The 20,661-nt window shown below is 43.5% G+C and overlaps 1 protein-coding gene across 7 annotated transcripts in view; it reads left to right on the forward strand.

Annotated features, from left to right (window-relative positions):
• The window catches only part of NCOA7 (nuclear receptor coactivator 7), a 139,600-nt gene that overhangs the window by 70,228 nt on the left and 48,711 nt on the right, over positions 1-20,661 (forward strand). For 6 of the 7 annotated variants that reach the window (XM_073676024.1, XM_073676019.1, XM_073676023.1 and 3 more), the window contains one exon: positions 20,542-20,621. In XM_073676024.1, coding sequence (XP_073532125.1) covers positions 20,542-20,621 — 80 coding nt within the window. Of the gene's footprint in view, positions 1-16,651; positions 16,698-20,541; positions 20,622-20,661 lie in introns of those variants that run through there. The other variant, XM_073676025.1, reaches the window with a different exon arrangement.

Genomic DNA, 20,661 nt, shown 5'->3' on the forward strand with positions numbered 1-20,661 from the left:
CTGCCCAGGGGCTACAGCTATCCCTGATTACCCCAGCCTCCTTCATGTCTCTAAGCATCCCCTTGGCGTGTTGGTAGTGTGCAGGGGGTACGGGCCGATACCTCTCTTTTATGGGAGGATGGTCTCCCGTGGGGATGTGGTGTTCTACCCCCTTGACTCGCCCGAAGTCTAACGGGTGTTTACTAAACACTCTCTCGTACTCTTGAACCACCCGGTAGACTCCCTGTTTCTGGTGGGAGGGAGTGGAGTCAGTACCCAAATGTAGTTGCTGACACCAATCCTCCATTATTTTCTCAGAGCCGTTACCTTCCTCCGGATGAGATGGAGGCAAGGGTTCCACAGACTGTATAGAATTTTGGTTGATAGTATATAATTTGGCTAGCGTAGCATACCGGGGCAGGTATACTTCCCTTTTCCCAATATTTATTATGCGAACGGGTACCCTCCCATGGCGTACATCAACTACCCCCCGGGCTGTCAAAATGGTGGGCCTACTGTCTGAGTAGACTGGCTCTACCATGGCCTGGTAATCTCTACCTCTCAGACCAATAGCTGCCCGGCACCAAATCATCATTTCACTTTTCGGGGGTATGGCAATAGGGAAAGGGTCACACATTCTTACGCTACCAATCTCACCGCCGGAGAGTTCCACTTGTTGCCGTCGCATCAGTGCCCGGATCTCTTTCTGGAGCACTCGCTGCTGGCCAGAGCTGGCGTTCTTGGCAACCTGCTGTAAAATGAAAATCACCTCTGCAAGACAATTTTCAATCACATTAGTTCCTAGAGTTATCTTTGGGTGACTCTCGCGCTTGTCAATGTCCACAGTGATCAGTCCCTGTGCTGCCAGTTCGACTCTACCGATTTTAATGGTCATCTCTTTAAATCCGATCTGCGGCACGGGTTGACCATTGCTGGCGATGATACTCAAGTCGTCGTCAGGGTAGCGGGTTATATCCGAGTCATTCCAGTACTGCTTAAAGAGCACGTACGGGATGGTGGTGACCTGTGACCCGGTGTCCAGTAGGGCACTCATAGGAATGCCATCCAGCACCACAGGCAAGACTGGACGTCCTCCCACATATTTGTCGCGCCAGCTCGATGGGCCTGGTGATCTTTTTCCTGGGGGTTGGCCCTCTACCCCAGGTTGTGCCAGTTTAAAGGACAGTACCTTGCCATATGTCCGGGTTGATTGCAGCGGCGGCAGATGGGTTGTCCGTCCTCGTTGTACTGGTCGCTGGGTCTTCCTCTGGCCGGTGGGGTCCTCCTTGGTCGACGCCACGGGATGTCCTCCGGTCCGGATGCCAGCTGGATCTTCCCTGGAGTGGAAACCTGTAAAGACTGCACAGTTCGGGTTAGAGCAGCAACGCTTTTAGCTAGCTCTTGGACCTGAAGGTGCAGGTCTGGAGCCGGGTCATTGTTCAAAGCCTGCGCATCAGCCCCCACAGGCCCTGCCGACAAGGGCGCCGCCTCCTGGTGGTAAGTGATAGCTGGGCGCCTGTGGGTCACAACGCCACCCGGTGCCGGTTCTCGGAGCACCCGGATGGCTCTGTCCTTGAACTGTGCAAAGTCCAGATGAGGATCCTGTAAGGCTATGGCCCGCAACTGGGTTCGGTGGACATTGCAATATAGTCCCTCTATAAATTGTTCGGTCAACAGCCTGTCCTCGTTTCCCACGCTGTCGGGGTCGGTCTGCTTAATGGCTCTCAGGGCCTCTTGTAGGTTTAGTGCATAGTCCCTTATACTCTCATGTGCTCGCTGCTTGCACCCATAGAATTTAAGCTTAATCTCGGCTGAGGTGCGGGTATCAAAGGTGTCCCTCAGCCGGGTTAGTATCCCCGCGACAGTCCTCCTCCCAGGTGGCCAGGACTTTACCTCCCTTTGGGCTGCCCCGGTTAGTTGGGCCACCAGGATGCTCACTTTTTGCTCTTCTGTGAGGGGGTACACCTGGAAGAGGCTATCCAGCTTTTCTCTAAAGTCATTCAGGGTATGTGACTCCCCTGAGTATTGGGGTAGCCAGGCTGCTCCCAGGATATAGGGCATGGTAAAAGGCATGACTGCAGCAGCGCTGGCGCTGGCGGGGGTTGAGGCAGTGAAGCTCTCCTCCGTATCCGACATCTTCCTCCCCCCTAGTGGACCGTGGCCTACCTTGCGATGATCCTCTTCCGTAGGCCGCGGCTCCGCAGTGGATCGTCAGGGTTGAGGACCTTCCGTCGCGCTCCTGTGACGTCAGCGTCTGCTGGGCTCCTTCCAGGACCTTACGCGACGTCTGGACGTGAGGCGGGGCTTCAGTTCTCGCGCGCTTTTGGAGTCCACGCCCCTCTTCTTCCCGCGCGGCGTCTTCAAGATGGCGTCCAACGGCGGGAAAACTCCACGGAAGGCGGGAAGAAGGCTGAAAATGGCGCCGGATGGCGGGAAAACTTCACGGATGGCGGGAAGAAGGCTGAAGATGGCGCCGGATGGCGGGAATCTTCACCACAGGTTAGTTTAAAAGTCTCTTTTTCAGGCACGCAGTACCCGGCGGTTGCGGGCACGTAATCCTGCCGACTACGCCAAAAGCTGACGCGCCCCTGGGCCTGAGTCGCGCAGTGTTGCGCACGCGGGAGCCTACCCGGAGCCGGATCAGATAGGGATCGTAGTCTCGTGGCGGTGACCCGGTCCGTGCCCAGGGAGTCAGACTAAGTGGCGGTATATTAGCAGTAGATGTAGGACGACTACGCCACCCGTTGAATGCAGCTATGGAGCTGCCGCTGCAGGGCAGACCGCTGAGGCCGGTGGTAGGATAGTGCAACGTAGATGGTATAACCCCCAACGGGAGGGGTATGGCCTCAGGGCAGCCGACGTGGATGATGGGGGTAGCAGGAACCACTCAGAGACGATGCGGTGTAGTTCAGGGTCTTTACTGGTGATAAAGATAGACCCTCCCGGAGTACTGGCTAGCGGTCGGGGCCTGGTCAGTCCTTGAGCAGATGGGATCCCCCTTGGCCAGGCGGAGTTGTAGGCCTCCCCAACTAATTGTACTCTTCTGGCTTCCTTGCTAGAGGCGGGTAAAGGTAGCCCACGTCCCTGAGTGTACCGTGTGGTGCTCACCCGTATGGCCGGTGACTCGGGGCCTTCTAGTGGCTTCCGCTCCACGACGGCGGTGCTGGTCCCACGCGTGTGACCATGCCTTTGGGTTTCTTGGCCAGAGGACCTGAAATCCCCTGCCGGGCGGTTTCTGCTGCTGGGTCTGGGTTAATCCCCACAGCCTCGGACTCCGGGTCCGGTGGTAATTCTTCAATCAGGGCGAGCTCTTCAGCTGCCAGCCCCTGATTCCTTTTAGCACTGCTCCCACTGAGCTCCTGATCTTTCTTTCCTAAGCTGCTCCTCTTCTTCTCTCTAACCCTGCCTCAGCCCCAGTTTTATATAGGGGAAGTCCTTCCCCTCCCAGGACCGGGCAGGAGGTGTGGCATGAATAGGATTCCTGACCAAGAGACCTCCCACCTGCTCTCAGACATAACATTGCTATTACTGTGGAGACCAGACCCCTGGGGTGCCACACATAACCATCCCATATCCAGCAGGACAGTCCTGGATTAAGGTGCATATTCCACTTGGGTTCCATAGTCTTTTAGTTTCCTCAAATCTTCTCTGTTGGCACACGATCAGTCGCTGACCTGCCAGCATGCGTTCTTCACTTGCGGTACCCAGCTTTGTTCTCTGCCTCCTTCATCATGCAGTTCAGAGTTGAGGGATAGCGGGTATACTGGGTAGAGGCAGCACTGGTGTCCAAGTGAGGAGAAGAGGCCAGGCAAACTCAAGTGTCCCCAGGCACCTCCATAGTTTCGTAAATAAATTCTTTACATGTGACTCAAGTTCCTTAAATATGTCTTATACAGTGCTTGTATCACCCCATTATTAAGGAGACTTGTAGCCCTCAATCTTTTGAGATTCTGGTAAAACTGCAACTCCTACCGCAGGAGACACATTGCAGCATTGGATATAATGAATTCCTATGTTGTGACCGGCAACATAGTCCGACTGCAACACAGAGTCACAAATGTTTCCAAATAAGTTGGACTTTCCGTTCCTGGTCGGAAGTTGCGACACACTTGCCTAGTTGTGAGTGCTAGTTGCACGCGACATGCAACTTCAGAACATCTGCAAATTGGCATCTTTTTATCTAATGTGTATGCCCAGCTTAAAACTGCAGACTATTTTAAAACATAGACACATAGACAGTCTCTATTCAGGTACTGACTTGTTCATGTGTTCTGCTTTTGCAAAGCAAGTGTTTGTGACTGACAAGACACACCCTTGTCACCATGTCAAACAACATGTAAGACAACATGAAAGACAATATGTATTTCTGCTCAAAGCCATACAAACACCTTTTGACAATTTCACTTTTTTTTTTTTCTAATCTCATCTAAACAAATCTTTTAAGGGGAATGTGATCTGCCACTAGCATTTTAGAGAGCAGAAGAAGCTGAACAGACTTTTATATAGACTTTTATATAGGTTTGTGGTTATTGTTAAACACTGATTAGGTCAAGGACCTGACTGGCCCACCGACTGATCGGGGAATCCCCTGGTGGGCTCCTCATCTGTAGCGTAGCAGAGGTTTCCATACTGGAGCCACCGCTAATTTCAGCTTTAATCTCCTGGCATCAACATGTGTCAGGGAGAGTCACGTGATCTAAATATTAATAATAAGAACAGCAATACATTTAGTATGAATACAAGCTGTTTAACAAGTCATACTTCTCAATATGTGACGTACATGTATAGCACATTTCGTGTGCAGGTGTATGGAGCAGTCTGAGGAGCTGAGCGCACTCCATATACAGTGGGTGTATGAAGCAGTGCTGTTTAACTACTTAGAAGTTGTTGTCAATCTCTGACAGTGTTGATCTTTGAGGGTTAAAGAGGTATTCGCATCTCCAATATGTAGTAGGTGTAATAATATCAATATTAGCAAATACAACCAATTAGAAATGTAGTGTAGTTTTTCTGATTCACTTTGTCTCTTTCCTCATGTGCAGACATTGCAGGACCTTAGGTGTCCATGGTTACGACCACTATTGGGTGATGTTTGATACTCCCCTTTTTATCCTTTAATCCAATTATGTAATTGCTGAGGACTATCTCCCTTATTTTTTTTCTTGATTCTCTCCTTTCTGACCCATCATTATTTTATTATTGATGTTTTTAAAATGATATTTTAACAAAATCATATTTTTCATTCCAACTTTTGGGTAGTCTTTAGTTACTCCATTTTGTTCTTTGTAGGTATCATATAAAAAAACTGGCGACAGAGTCCCATTAAAGGGGTTGTCCACTACTTGGACAACCCCTTCTCATTACTCATGTTTGGCTAGTTAAAACAAAAACACCTATACTCACCTCTGGTGCCGACACTGTTCCAATGGTATTGGCGCTCACTCTCCCGCGGCTCACATGAGGTTGTTATGTCACATGAGTCCTGTGCACAATCAGTGCCAGCTTCACTGTCCCCATTACTGGAAGACCACAAGGCCATTGACGATCAGGATCACACGATTGTGATTGCGGGGTGCCAATGGGGTTAAAGAAGAAGCTCCCTCTCTCTAATAACTATCTACATGCAGTTTTTGCTCTTGGCAGCAGCATCTAGAGAGGTTAAACGGCCACAATTGGTGCCAAAACCAATCATGGCCAATGCAGCAGCATGTCAGCTATAGTATACAGCTGAAGCCTGCTGCATTACCTAAGGAGACACTATTCTCTTATTCAGCAAATCAGTAAAAAAGCATATAAGTGGTCATTAAGGGGTAACTCAATAAATATAACAAGCATTACCATGTCTAATATAGACATACATACATATATACTATGTATATACAGTCAGGTCCAGAAATATTTGGAGAGTGACCCAAGTTTTGTCATTTTAGCTGTTTTCCAAAACATATACAGTTATACAATCAGTAAGGGCTTAAAGTGCAGATTCTCAACTTTAATTTGAGGGTATTCACATCCTAATTGGAGTAACGGTTTAGGAACTACAGTTCTTTAACCCCTTAAGGACCTTCGGATTTTCCATTTTTGCATTTTCGTTTTTTGCTCCCCTTGTTCCCAGAGCCATAGCGTTTTTATTTTTTGGTCAATATGGCCGTGTGAGGGCTTATTTTTTGCGGGACAAGTTGTACTTTTGAACGACATTACTGGTTTTACTATATCCTGTACGGGAAAACTGGAAAAAAATTCTAAGTGCGGTGAAATTGCAAAAAAAGTGCAATACCACAGATGTTTTTTTTTTTTTACCACGTTCACTGAATGCTAAAACTGACCTGCCATTCTTATTCTCCAGGTCATTATGAGTTCGTAGATACCAAACGTGTATAGGTTTTTTTTTTATTCAAGTGGTGAAAAAAAAATCCAAAGTTTGCTTAAAAAAAAAAAAATAGCGCCATTTTCCAAGACCCGTAGCGTCTCCATTTTTCGGGATCTGGGGTCGGGTGAGGGCTTATTTTTTGCGCACCGAGCTGAAGTTTTTATTGATACAATTTTGGGGTAGATCTGATGTTTTGATCGCCCGTTACTGCAATGTTGCGGCGACCAAAAAACGTAATTCTGGCGCTTAGAATTGTTTTCTCGTTACACCGTTTACTGATTGTATTAATTCTTTTTTTATATTGATAGATCGAGCGATTCTGAACGCGGCGATACCAAATATGTGTATGTGGTTTGGTTTTTATTTTGAATGGGGCGAAAGGGGGGTGATTTAAACTTATTTTTTTTACATTTTTTTAATAACTTTTTTTTTTTTACACTTTTTGCTTGCTTCTATAGTCTTCATAGGAGACTAGAAGCAGCAACTGTCTGATCGCCTCTCCTACATACAGGTGATGAGCAGATCACCTCTATGTAACAGAAATACTCCTGTGCTATGAGCGCCGACCACTAGGTAGCGCTCATAGCGATCAGTACATGACAACCACTGGGGTCTGCTGCCGACCCAGAGTTGCCATGCCCACCCATCAGTGACCCGCGATCACGTGACGGGGTCACAGATGGGCGGGGTAAGTGACGCGTTTCCGGCGCAGTGATGTTAAATGCCGCTGTCAGAGATTGACAGCGGCATTTAACTGGTTAACAGCCACGGGTGGATCGCAATTCCACCCGTGGCTGTTGCGGGCACATGTCAGCTGTAATAATCAGCTGACATGTGCCCGGTTCAGTGCGGGTTCAGTGCCAGAGCCCTCACTGAACCGGGGGTGATAGCCTGGTGCGTACTATTATGCCCCAGGCTTTAAAGGGGTTAATATTTAGATGCCTTTTTCAAGTGACCAAAAGTAATTGGACAATTATCTCAAAAGCTCTTTAAAGGGCTGGATAGGCTTTTCCAGGTATTGTGAACTCAAACATGCGGTCAAAGGAGCTCTCAACGGAAGAGAAACAGACCATCATTAGGCTGAAAAAAGAGAAGAAATCAATTAGAAAGATAGCAAAAATGTTAGGACTGGCCAAATCAATAGTTTGATACATTCTGCAAAAAAAAAAAAAAATATGCACGAGTGATCTTGGGAACTCAAAAAGGCCTGGATGTCCACAGAAGACAACAGTGGAATATGATTGCAGAATCCTTTCCATGGTGAAGAAAAAACCTTCACAACATCCACCCAAGTGAAGAACAGTTTTCAGGAGAAGATGTTTCAGTATCTAAGTCTACCATAAAGAGAAGACTTCATGAGAGCAAGTACAGAGGGTTCACCACAAGGTGCAAACCATTAATCAGCCTTAAAAATAGACAGGCCAGAACAGCCTAGTTTTGAAAAAGCATTCTTTGGACTGATGAAACTAAGATCAACTTGTACCAGAATGACGGGAAGAAGAAAATATGTAAAAGGTTTGGAACGGCTCATGATCTAAAGCACACCAGATCCTCTGCAAAACATGATAAAGGCAGTATGATGGCATGGGCATGCATGGCTTCCAATGGCACTAGGTCACTAGTGTTTATTGATGATGTGGCTGAAGACAGAAGCAGCATGATGAATTCTGAAGTGTACAGGGCGATACTTTCTCCTCAGATTCAACCAAATGCAACAAGGTTGGTTGGAAGGCACTTCACAATACAGATAGACAATGACGCAAAACATACCGTGAAAGCAACCCAGCAGTTTTTCAAGGCAAAGAAGTGGAATATTCTACAATGGCCGAGTCAGTCACCAGATCTCAATTACATTGAGCATGCATTTCACCTGCTTAAGACAAAACGTGAGGCGGAAAGACCTACAAATAAGCAACAACTGAAGTCAGCTGCAGGAAAGGCCTGGCAAAGCAGTACAAAGGAGGAAACCCAGGATTTGATGACATCCATGGCTTCCAGACTTCAGGCAGTGATTGCCTGCAAAAGATTCTCTACAAAGTCTTACAAATTAACATTTTATTTATGGTAAACTTAATTTGTCCAATTACTTTTAAGCCCCTGAAATGAGGAGGCTTTGTAGAAAAATAGTTGCAATTCCTAAACGTATCACAGGATATTTTTGTTCAACCCCTTTAATTAAACCTGAAGACTTACACTTCAATTGTCTCTCAATCATTTCATTTAAAATCCAAAATAGTGGCATGCAAAGCACAAATCATGAAAGTTCAGTCACTGTCCGAATATTTCTGGACCTAACTGTGTATATATCAGTTCTGTGGAGTCAGAGTCGGTGTCCATTTTGGTGGAGTCAGAGTCGGAATCGGGGTCTGTATAAAATGGACCGACTACCTCTTGAAGCTCATCAAGAGAATCCCAAGAGTGTGCAAAGCCGTCATCAAAGCAAAAGGTGGCTTCTTTGAAGAACCTAGAATATAAGACATATTTTCAGTTGGTTCACACTTTTTTGTTAAGTATATAATTCCACATGTGTTAATTCATAGTTTTGATGCCTTCAATGTGAATGTACAATTTTCATAGTCATGAAAATACAGAAAAATCTTTAAACGAGGAGATGTGTCCAAACTTTTGGTCTGTACTGTATATAATATATATATATATATATATATATATATAATAGTGTATACAATGGGGAAAATAAGTATTTGATACTCTGAGCATTTTGCTTGTTTTTCCACCTACAAAGAATGGAGAGGTCTGTAATTTTTAACGTAGGTAAGTACACTTCAACCGTGACAGACTGAATCTAAAAAAAAATAACATGATTTTCACAGAATTAAATTACATTCTATTGCATGAAATAAGTATTTGGTACAATAGAAAAACAGAAATTAATATTTGTTACTTAAACTTTGGTTTGCAATTGCAGAGGTCAGACATTTCCTGTAGTTCTTGACCAAGTTTGCACACACTGCTGCAGGGATTTTGGCCCACTCTTCCATACAGATCTTCTCCAGAGCTTTCAGGTTTCAGGGATGTTCCTGGACAACAGTGAGTTTCAGCTCCCTCCAAAGATTTTCTATTGGGATAGGGTTTGAAAACTGATTAGGCCACTCCAGGACCTTGAAATGCTTCTTACGGAGCCACTCCTTAGTTGCCCGGGCTTTGTGTTTCGGGACATTGTGATGCTGGAAGATCCACCCACTACTCATCTTCAATACTCTTACTGAAGGAAGGAGGTTGTTGGCCAAAATCTTGCAATACATGATCCCATCTATCCTCCCTTCAATATGGTACAGTTGTCCTGTCCACTTTGCAGAAAAGCACCCCCAAAGTATGATGTTTGCGACACTATGTTTCACATTTTGGATTGAGTTCTTGGGGTTGTACTCATCATTCTTCTTCCTCCAAACACGGCAAGTGGAGTTGATGCAAAAAAATTCCATTTTGGTCTCATCTGATCACGTGACCTTCTCCCATGTCTCCTCTGAATCATCCAGATGGTCACTGGCGAACTTCAAACAGGCGTGGACATGTGCTGGTGTGAGCAGGGGGACCTTGCGCGCCCTGCAGAATTTTAATCCATGATGGTATATTGTGTTACTAATGGTAATGTTTGACACTGTGGTCCCAACTCTCTTCAGGTCATTGACCAGATCCTCCTGTGGTTCTGGGCTGATTCCTGACCTTTCTCAGAATCATACTTACCCCACGAGGTGAGATCTTGCATGGAGCCCCTGATCGTGGAAGACTGAAAGTCATCTTATGTTTCTTCTATTTTCTAATAATTGTGCCAACAGTTGTTACCTTCTCAACAAGCTGCTTGCCTATTGTCCTGTAGCCCATCCCAGCCTTGTGCAGGTCTAGAATTTTGTCCCTCGTGTCCTTAGACAGCTCTTTGGTCTTGGCCATGGTGAAGAGGTTAGAGTGCGATTGATTCAGTGTGTGGACAGGTGTCTTTTATACAGGTAACGAGTTCAAACAGGTGCAGGTAATACAGGTAATGAGTGCAGAGTAGGAGGTCTTCTTAAAGAAAAACTAACAGGTGTGTGAGAGACAGAATTCTTGCTGGTTAGTAGGTGATCAAATACTTATTTCATTCAAGAAAATGCAGTTTAATTATTTAAAAATCATACAATGTGATTTTCCTTTGTTTTATTTTTATATTCTGCCTCTCACAGATGAAGTGTACTTACGATAAAAATTACAGACCTCTGCATTCTTTGTAGGTGGGAAAACGTGCAAAATTGGCAGTGTATCAAATACTTATTTTCCCCACTATATATTTATATATATATATGCTTTAGCATGTCCTGCATTGGTTTGTCACTAAAATATTGCCACCATGTCGTTGGATCACTACATGACACTCTAAGGCATTGATATATGTGATGTAGGAGTTTGGTACTCACTCAGCCGCGATTCAGGTAGGAACAGGAAACATTTTCAGAAAAATGTTCAGGCAGGTTTATTCTGACTTCATAAACCGCTTAGCATAGGCAAACAAAAGACAGCCTTTTCTGACACAAAGGGAAAACACAAAGCACAAGGTCCATGCAATCGTGCGGGTTCTCCCGCTAGAAGTCAGGGTCCAGTTCTCAAGGCCTTAGCACAGACCAACACACAGGAGATCCACACGTCTCCAGACACAGACACCAAATGAGACACTTGGCCTCCATTTTATTTACAACAAACCACGCCCCGGGGTGGGGATATGTAAGCAGCCACTCCCACCCATCTCTTATGACTGCCCTATTAACCCTCTCAGCACTATATGTGCTGGAGCATACTTTTCCAGTTTCACATCACCGAAGCTACCAACCTTGGTGATACATATCTCCCGTTAAGGATCTGTCCGGTGGCTATCTTACAGTGGGCAAATAGAGTGGGACTTGACACCTACTAATTGTTTATACTATTATACTGCGGAGGACACTGTGGCCCACACTCACCAGCTGGTGTGTGGGGGTTGAGAGGGAATGGTGGTTCGCCACCCACTCCCCAGTCTAGCAGAGAGCAGCTCTGGCTACACAGACAGTCAGCCCCCACATTGGAATGCTGTACAGAAATGTACAGCTTGATATGGGCTGTATTAAGCAGAGAAAGGGGAGAGAAGGAAGATTTTTCATACAAACTCACTCCACTGTGCCCTGCACCCAGCGTTGTAATAGATTTCGGCTCCCGTTACACTAACCTGCACGCTTGGCTCAGCTGCTTCTGCTTCATCAACCTTTGGCCGGCTGCTCACCAGTGGAGCAACACGCATAGAGACCTCCACATTGGTTTGTCCTGGGTAATTTGTGTATTTGAAATAGCTCATGCCTTTTAATTACAACTATCATTCCTAATTCTACTAAGTAATTATCGTGAGCGTGGATCTGCTTGCTTCCAGGCATCGGGGCGGTGCAGGGAACAGGTACATTGAATGACACCCTGCTCTGCACATGCGCGTCAGAGCAGGCTGTCAATCAAGTAGCAGGCGAGTGATTACAGCACTCACAATATAGTGAGCGGTGACTGTTACAGCTCCCTGCACCGCCCCACTGCCTGGAAGCAAGCAGCTTCAGGGAGAATATAACTTCATTTTCTCCCTGTAACACCCTTTCTGAAAACCATTCTAACATGATTTCTATACTATTTGCCTTTAGATTACCACTATATCTGCAGGTAAATAGCATTCCTGACAGGTTACCTTTAATATCTTTGTCATTTGGATTTAGGCTTTTTGAGTAGGAAAGAAATGAGACCAGAGGTTGGATTTACCTGAGGCAACCTGTGACAAACTCCCTTTTATCACGTAGACACCTAATCTCCTATAATACTGTGCTAGGCTGGCACATCCTGCTCTGCTGTTAACATCTTTGTTAAAGTAGGCTGACAAAGGTCAGAGTACAAACCTAACACTATATAAACATGCCTAAATAAATATTTGCCTCGCTATATTAAATATTAAAAGATGTTGGTTTGCCTTTGATTTGCCAGTATTTACAGAAACATAGAAAGGTTGAGTTGGAAGGGACCGCCGGGGTCATCGAGTCCAACCCCTTGATCAATGCAGGATTCACTAGATCATCTCAGACAGATGTCTGTCCAGCCCCTGTTTGAAGACTTCCATTGAAGGGGAACTCACCACCTCTCGTGGCAGCCTGTTCCACTCATTGATCACCCTCACTGTCAAAAAGTTTTTCTAATATGTAATCTGTATCTTCTCCCTTTCAGTTTCATCCCATTCCTTCTCGTCTTTCTTTGTGCAAATGAAAATAAGGATGGTCCCTCTAAAGTGTGACAGCCCATGGGATATTTGTAGACAGCTATTAAGTCTCAATCTTCTTTTTTGCAAGCTAAACATTCCCAGATCCTGTAACCGTTCCTCATAGGACATAGTTTGCAGTCCGCTCACCATTCTGGTCGCTCTTCTCTGAACTTGCTCCAGTTTCTTCATGTCTTTTTTTAAAATGTGATGTATCCCATCAATTTCTGTTCCTAATAAAATATATGGGGATTAATCATGACATTTACGGTTGCAGCATCCACTAATTTATTCTGTAAATCAGATGAAAGTCATCCATCCAAGCCTATGGGTGCGCAAAAATAATCAAATGCCATACAGAGACACAGTATAGCATCCTATTTTTATGGATAAATTGAGATTCAGTAACAAAGGAAACTGTAGATGGTCATGTAAGTGATAAATAGCTGCTGCCATAAAAAAAACGGATTGTACACGGATGACAAGTGAAAAAAATCACCAAACTTTTTGGGATGAAACTGAACGATTTTTTTATACACTCATGTGAACCTACCCTTAGAAGCCTAGTGACAGCAATGCACATAGGTAGTGTCAAATACCACCAAATTTAGTCAGCCTTGGAAATAACGTACGACATTGTTTAGTTGATGTAATAGTGAGCTACCCTATGTGGCATACCTGACAAATTCTTGATAGTATGGGTTACTCAACAACCCAGTTAAAGGGAGTGCATAATCAGAAAATGACATATCGATTAGGTCAAGTCTTTATGTTATATGTATTTTCTTTTTATTTGGCAATGTTTTTTTTTTATATAACGATCGTTATTAAAAAATAAATAAAATTAGTTATCCTTCAATTTTCATACTAGCCAAAAGGGCTATTTTAGACTCATACGTCCTGTCCTTTCAGCAAGAGTTTACACCTTACTGTTATTACAGAGGCAGGGTTACAATGACAGGTAACATATCTATACTAGATTGATAACACAGGATCCACCAATCACAATAGGCGATGTCACAGCCGACCCTGCTAGTCTCTCCTTCACAATGACCTTTGTAGATGCAATTAGATACATCAATACAAAATATAGGGTCGTGATTCGCCCATTGTAGCTATGTACATATGTTATCTCCTGAAACAATAGGATGTATGAATCTAAAAAAGCACAAATGGCCACTGTGAAAATGGCAAGGTGTAGTTTTTTTTATTATTTTGAATATAGTTTGTGACATAGTTTTATTTCTTTATTTAATAGGTTACACAAGGCTAAACACACCCTTTGATGCCACATGAAAGCACTAAAGGGGGCAAGTTTATAATATGTGGGGGGTTGTGACATTAGGTATCTGCATGATCTCCATCTATCTACTTTACTGAACTCTTTGCTTTGGGCAACTTCCTGTCTGCTCTGTTGCCTGTGTTTCAACCAACTTTATTAAGACAAAAACGCACGAGTCAAAAACGCTTGCGGAAAAAATACATACAAAAAATGCATAAAAAGTATTAGGTGGGTTTTTTTTTTGGATTACTGGGTTTGTAATGGGGATGTCTGATAGACACCTCACCATTACTAATGCCATTACTAATTAAACAATTGCTAATCAGGAAGAGCTGAGCAAAGCACCAAAATTGCACATCTGATGGATGCGCCAATTCTGGGGCTGGTATTTTTAGGCCATGGCCCCACTATCAGTATTTGGTCAGTATTCGGTCAGTATTTTTTCTCAGGAGTGGGAGACTAAACCAGGAGTGGGTGATAAATGCAGAATTGGTGACTTGTTTCTATTCTACCTTTTCTCTGATTGTTCCTCACCTGGTTTTGGCCCCCACTCCTGAGAAAAAATACTGACTGAATACTGATAGTGGGGCCGTGGCCTAATACTTATTGTGGGCACGCATCCTAACGATCTATCAATAGCTAAGCCCAATGGTCACTACTCCCTGCTGTTTCTCCTGGATCTCTCTGCCACTTTTGACACTGTGGATCACCAGCTCCTCCACACATCTCCAGAATCCAATATTTTCTCACCTTTGAAACTGCAAAAACTCTTACTGTCGCTCTTATTCATTCTCTTCTGGACTACTGCAACTCTTTACTGATCAGTCTCCTTCTTAGGCCACGGCCCCACTATCAGTGTTTGGTCAGTATTTTTTCTCAGGAGTGGGATAAAAAACAGGAGTGGGTGTTAAATGCAGAATTGGTAACTTGTTTCTATTATATCTTTTCTCTGATTGTGCCTCACCTGGTTTTGGCTCCCACTCCTAGAAAAAATACTGACCGAATACTGACCAAATACTGATGGTAGGGCCGTGGCCTTACCAAACTTTCTACAATCATCTCCAATCCGTCCTGAATGCAGCAAAGGTGTTATTTCTGTCCAGAAGCTACACAGATGCCTCCACCTTGTGCCAGTCATTGCACTGGTTACCCATCTGTTACAGATTACAATATAAATTTATTGCTCTCACCCACTTCCTTCTCCAAGACTTCTCTCATGCCGCGCCAGTTCTCTGGAATGCACTACCCTAGACAATCCGATTAATACCTAGTTTCCACATTTAAAAACACATCTCTTTAAAAAGAACTATCACCTCACTTCACTAATGTAAGTCTTCCCTGTTCCCTCTTTCTAAATTTTCCTCAGACTCTGACCCTTCCTACTCATTTGTCTCCACATCCTCCATGCTCCCAATAGCACTTCGTAACTGTACTTAGACACGTTCTTGCTGATGATCGAATCAAGCAGCTTTATATCATAACCCCTATTTATTACAATGGTGGCTGCACCATACTTGACAAGCACTTTTTACCTATTGTGTCCCCCATATTTCCTCATAGATTGTAAGCTTGTGAGCAGGGCCCTCACTCCTCCTCTAATGTTGAACAATGTGTTACACTATGTCTTTAGTGTTTGTACATGTCCCCGCTTAATTGTAAAGTGCTGCGGTATATGTTGGCGCTATATAAATAAAATTATTATTATATCATTATTATTATATTATTAGTATTTCTTGAATAGGCGAGTCTCATCTACAATACAAAAGAGACTAGTCCATGCTGTGATTTATTTTCTTGTGGATATTTGGTCAAATAAATTGATCCAAGGGCTGTCAGTTTTTTCACCAAAAATGCAGTCATGTGAACATAGCCAAAGAGTGATAGAGCTCATGAGTCCAAGCATATTCAATCTCTGCTCACCAGCCAGTACACTTTCGAAAAGGATTATATAGCGTTTCTCATGTGGATTTTTACAGTAAGTACACCTGTCTCATCAGATCTGAGAGATCTATTTAATAATGAAATCAATTTGTACTGCAAAATATGGTGACAGATCCGCTTTGAAACTCCTCCGACCATGCCACTGCGGTAGCCTATTTTTATGAGAAACTAGAACACCGTTCTTAGCAGAGGGTGCGGCAGGAAGGGAAATGGAGGCAGGATGATTACACATGAAAAATATATAGTCGTCGCTTTAATGGTTTTACTTTAGAAAATTGAGACATAAAAAATAGATATTATATATATATATAATTTTAATATTTTATAAAGTATTTACATATAAAAGATATATACATATATACTTTATAAAATAGTAAAATCAATAAATGTATTATAAAATAATATATACAACTTTGTAATTTATAGATATGACTATTGTATAGAAAGAGTCATAGTTTTGTCAATAAGGCATCAAAAGGTTAAGGACATTTTGTAATTAAAGATAAAACCTAAAGTTATGATAAATAATTCCATAGAACAGACATATAGAAGAGTAGTTGCCAATAGCAACCAATCATAGCTTTCCTCTCATATTCCTGAGAAGGTTTTGAAGCTGAAAGAAGCCATTTGATTGGTTAATAATGGCTTCTGCTCCCGCACTTGAGGCTCTTGACTTTTTCAGAGGAGACATGTTCAGCTATAATAATGACCGATAACTGGGAGTTTTCTGGCATTTCAATAAAGTTTTGCTTTACAAAAAAAAAATGTAAGGCAGGTCTGTGCACACATGGTAGCCCCTTCAGTGTGAGGGGGATGGGCGGCATGATTGCTGGACCCGGGGCTGGGTCTGGATCCAGCTGGTCTGAAGAAACAATAAAGTAAGCCGGTCCTTGCAGCATGTACAGAGCGTGCTGGCAGCAGCAGGGGCACCATGTTCGCCGTGGAGTGTATGCATGACGCTGACTGGAGTGGTGGAGAGCTGCCCTGTGAGCCGGGCACTGAGGAGCAGCAGGCACCACAGGCTGGGCACCAGTGCTCTGCTCCCAGGACCCACGAGGACCCCCTATGTGACCCCTGCTACTGGTGGTCCACAGACTGCAGCCAGCTCCCCTACTGTGACAGTGGTAGGTGTGCTGGGATCTGTAGTCCTATCTGCTCCTCACATGCATGCATTGTGTTTTACCCTTCACAAAGTAGTTGTGGACCACTAGCCTTCTACTAGTGAGGGGCCATGGGTGTAAATGCCACTGCTGTAGGGCCATGCTGGGCTTCTGATGGGATTTCTTCTTGTAACACTTGCTATTATATTTATTTTAAGCCCTTGAAAAAACCAACAGGAAAAAATGCCGTATCTAAAGCATGATGTACTCTGGAGAATAAAGTGCAAATACTGTGGATGTGAACTACTCCATAACTCGCACAATCTGGCTGCAGTGTTACCTACCGACTGCAAACTGTCAAAAAAAAAAAAAAAAAAAAATTTAAAACTTGCTCCAATTTCTATTTTTGTTACTCCACACCCTTTAAAAATTGGACACAGTAGATGAGTGGTGTAGCCAAGGACTTTTTAGACCCTTCATTAACCTAAATTTACACTTCCTAGGAAGTAAAGTTATGTTCACACTTTTTTTTTTTTTTTTTTGGTCTTTTTTATGCAAATTTTCACACTTTTATGCATTTCTGGTGCTGTGTGTGCCCTTAGGCCACAGCCCCACTATCAGTATTTGGTCAGTATTCAGTCAGTGTTTTTTCTCAGAAGTGGGAGCCAAAACCAGGTGAGGAGCAATCAGAGAAAAGGTATAATATAATCAAGTCACCAATTTTACACTTATCACCCACTCCTGGTTTTTGCTCCCACTCCTGAGAAAAAAAACACTGATAGTGGGGCCGTGGCCTTAGTCATAGAGAATGCTAACCGTGTGGAAACACACAGTGCCAGAAACGGTTAAGTAATTTTTCTATCACCAGCATGTGGATTTTAATTGTCTGACATGTATATGAAATAAAATTTGAAGATTTTATCTAATATATACTTTATTTTTTTTGGGATGTGCCGATCAACTTTATTTTTCTTGGACAAGAGTCTTGGGTGGCGCAAAGGTTCCCAATTATTGTCAAGAATAAACATGCAGCAATGGATCAGTGAGACTTCACTTTTATGATGACCGCATCTTTTGTCATGGTTGGCAGTACTCGTGTAAACGGGAATCTATAGTCGTAGTACTGGAAACGGGAGGAAAGACGAGCAAACACACTTGTGCCAAAATATATTCCGGTCTTGTGCATGCTAATAACATACATTATCCTCAATTGGTGCAAGTTCTACTGATCTATAAAAGACACTTTTTGGTCTCGTTTTTCGTTTTTTGCAAAATGCAAACGTTTGCAGCAAAAGAGAACCACACCGTGTCATGTGACATTCTAACAGAAAACGCTACATGTAAATGATACAAAAAATGTGAGCACTCGGCATGTGGTTTGGCGATGGCATTTTTTTGTTTAGTATATCATAAAAAAATCTCTCGAGTGAATGGTTTACATCTAAATCCAATCTTGGTGGTTGGGATTGAACGGTGTGGTATAATCGCCCAATCTGTATAAACTTGTTGAGCGATCAAGAAAACATTGTTTCTTTACTACTTTTGCACTTACTGTAACATCATTAGTAAGCAGCACATTCCCTCATGTCACTGGGGGACATGCTACCGATAGTAATGAACTCTATGAAGGGGGAGACGTAGCAGAATTTAATTAGCCTTCAACAAGCGCTATCAGATTGGTACATCATTGGCTTATTATGGAAATTTTATGTGCCAGTGAAAAAGCCTTTAGAGATATTCTTATAGGTGACTGGGGCTGTAGGACTGGTTTCCTTTCTATAGTAGGGGTACTCCACCTGTGGCTCTAAAGCCACCTGTGGTTTGCTGGCCCATGTGTGGCTCGCAGATGTCTGCTAAACTGGTGCATTAGCACAAAGTGTAGCAAACAGCTGGTGAGTTGTACTTCTGGATACACATGTGGTAAGCTGCACAGAAGTTAGACTATTATTTTGAGGGATGTTGATGTTGGATGCCATACTGTTCTTTACGTGAGCATTCCAAATGGGCATAAAGTGGAAATCACTGGATGTAAGTGTATTGCCTATAAAGGAGGGTGGCACGAGGTGCTTTCTGCGGGGAAGCTTTGACTGTCACTATATAGGTAATCATGGCTCTGGTTATACTGTGGTGGGGGAGGGTGGATGTGGCTTGTAACCATATCTCAGAACTGAATGTGGCTCTCTAGGTAAGAAATGTTGCGGACCACTGGTCTATAGAGAGCCCGGTTATCCAGAGCACAATGTAAACAAACCATTCCCTTCCAGCATGTATAGTATGTAGCAAATATGTTGTTCATCTGCAGAAGTTGTTCTGCATTTTTCCCAGACTGCTGAATTTAAAAGGGTTGTCCAGGCTTTGGAGTTGGTCTGCAGTCACTGTATGTGCCACATTCCGACTAGACGTGTTCAGCCTCGCTGGATACAAGTAATTTGAGCAAGGCAATGCACGTCTAGTAGGCATGTGACCAAATGTATGCAAATCGCATGCTCCTGCTTCTGGCAGCAGAGAATACTGACTGTTTGCAGTGTGAGGATTCACAAGTCTGTAGTTGCATAGATTGCAGACTTGATCCCCCAAGCCTGGACAACCCCTCTAAATATTTCATAGGTACCTAGTGATACTCATTAGCGACAGAGCCACTGATGTGTGGCCCAAATGCAATGTGTACCTGGCCTTCACACAACACCACTGCACAAGAAATGTACACCTAGAACTGTTCTCTCTGGCTATAAATGTGCGATGGTTAGCTCCGGTCTTCTTTGTGACACTTTATATTACATAGTCCATTGTACCGTATATGTGCAGAGCTGGCCTCTTGCTGGTTTCTGAAACACAATAACTCCTGTTTTTTGTAAGAAAATTCTCATCTCATGGTAATGACCACCAACACTTGTCTTCTGCTACAAGAACAAGTATGAAGCCTACTTTCATGTCCACAATTACTTTTGGCTATGAATCTTACAGAACGTCATTGTGAAGTACAAAGTATGGTATAAATTTCTATGAAAATAGACATTGGGCTAACAGGTTCAATGTCTTTCCCAGTTTTGTGGGGGTTTTTTTTGTTTAAAAAAAAATCAGTCTGATATTTCCGAGTAGCTTTATTTAAATGCCGTCACCTTATAGCATTGTTGTCCACCATGCAATAAACTTCCTTTCTTCATATAGAACTTTGTAGCGGCAACCATTTAGGCTTCATTCAGACGTCCGTGAATCGTGTTCCTGTTCTATCAGTGAATTTTACAGAACATCTACGCATTAACCTTAGTGCTGATCGAGTGTGTGTGTGTGTTTTGTGGACCTGTCTGGAGAAAAACTCCCTGTGACATGTCTAGTTTTACTTGCAGTCACAGATCAGTATTAACCATACTCATTTGTCCACCCCAAAATAATTTTCCAAGAACTGAAATCTGTCTATAATCCTATTCCCGCTCCCATTACTGTGCAGTGGGCTACTGCCTAAGGTACCACCAATTGTATGTCCCAGATTATTGTGCCTGCTCCTGCCCCAGGTGTCGCCCATCGCTAAGTCTACTGCACACATCCCTATGCTGTCCAGGAGGAAGCGCTGGTGACCACCCAGTTGGCGGATTATATTAATTTTGTTTTTGTTTTACTTAAGGAGAAATTCAAAATAACAAAAATGAGAAGAAAGAGAAAAAAATGGTTATGAAAAAACCTCTGGGCACCACTGAATACATAGTAAGTAGCATGCTGTGTCTGTTAACAAACGCTATTTTTT

Source organism: Phyllobates terribilis, unplaced genomic scaffold, assembly GCF_046119375.1.
Source record: "Phyllobates terribilis strain yellow unplaced genomic scaffold, ASM4611937v1 Scaffold_3__8_contigs__length_932513732, whole genome shotgun sequence".
Lineage (NCBI taxonomy): Eukaryota > Metazoa > Chordata > Amphibia > Anura > Dendrobatidae > Phyllobates > Phyllobates terribilis.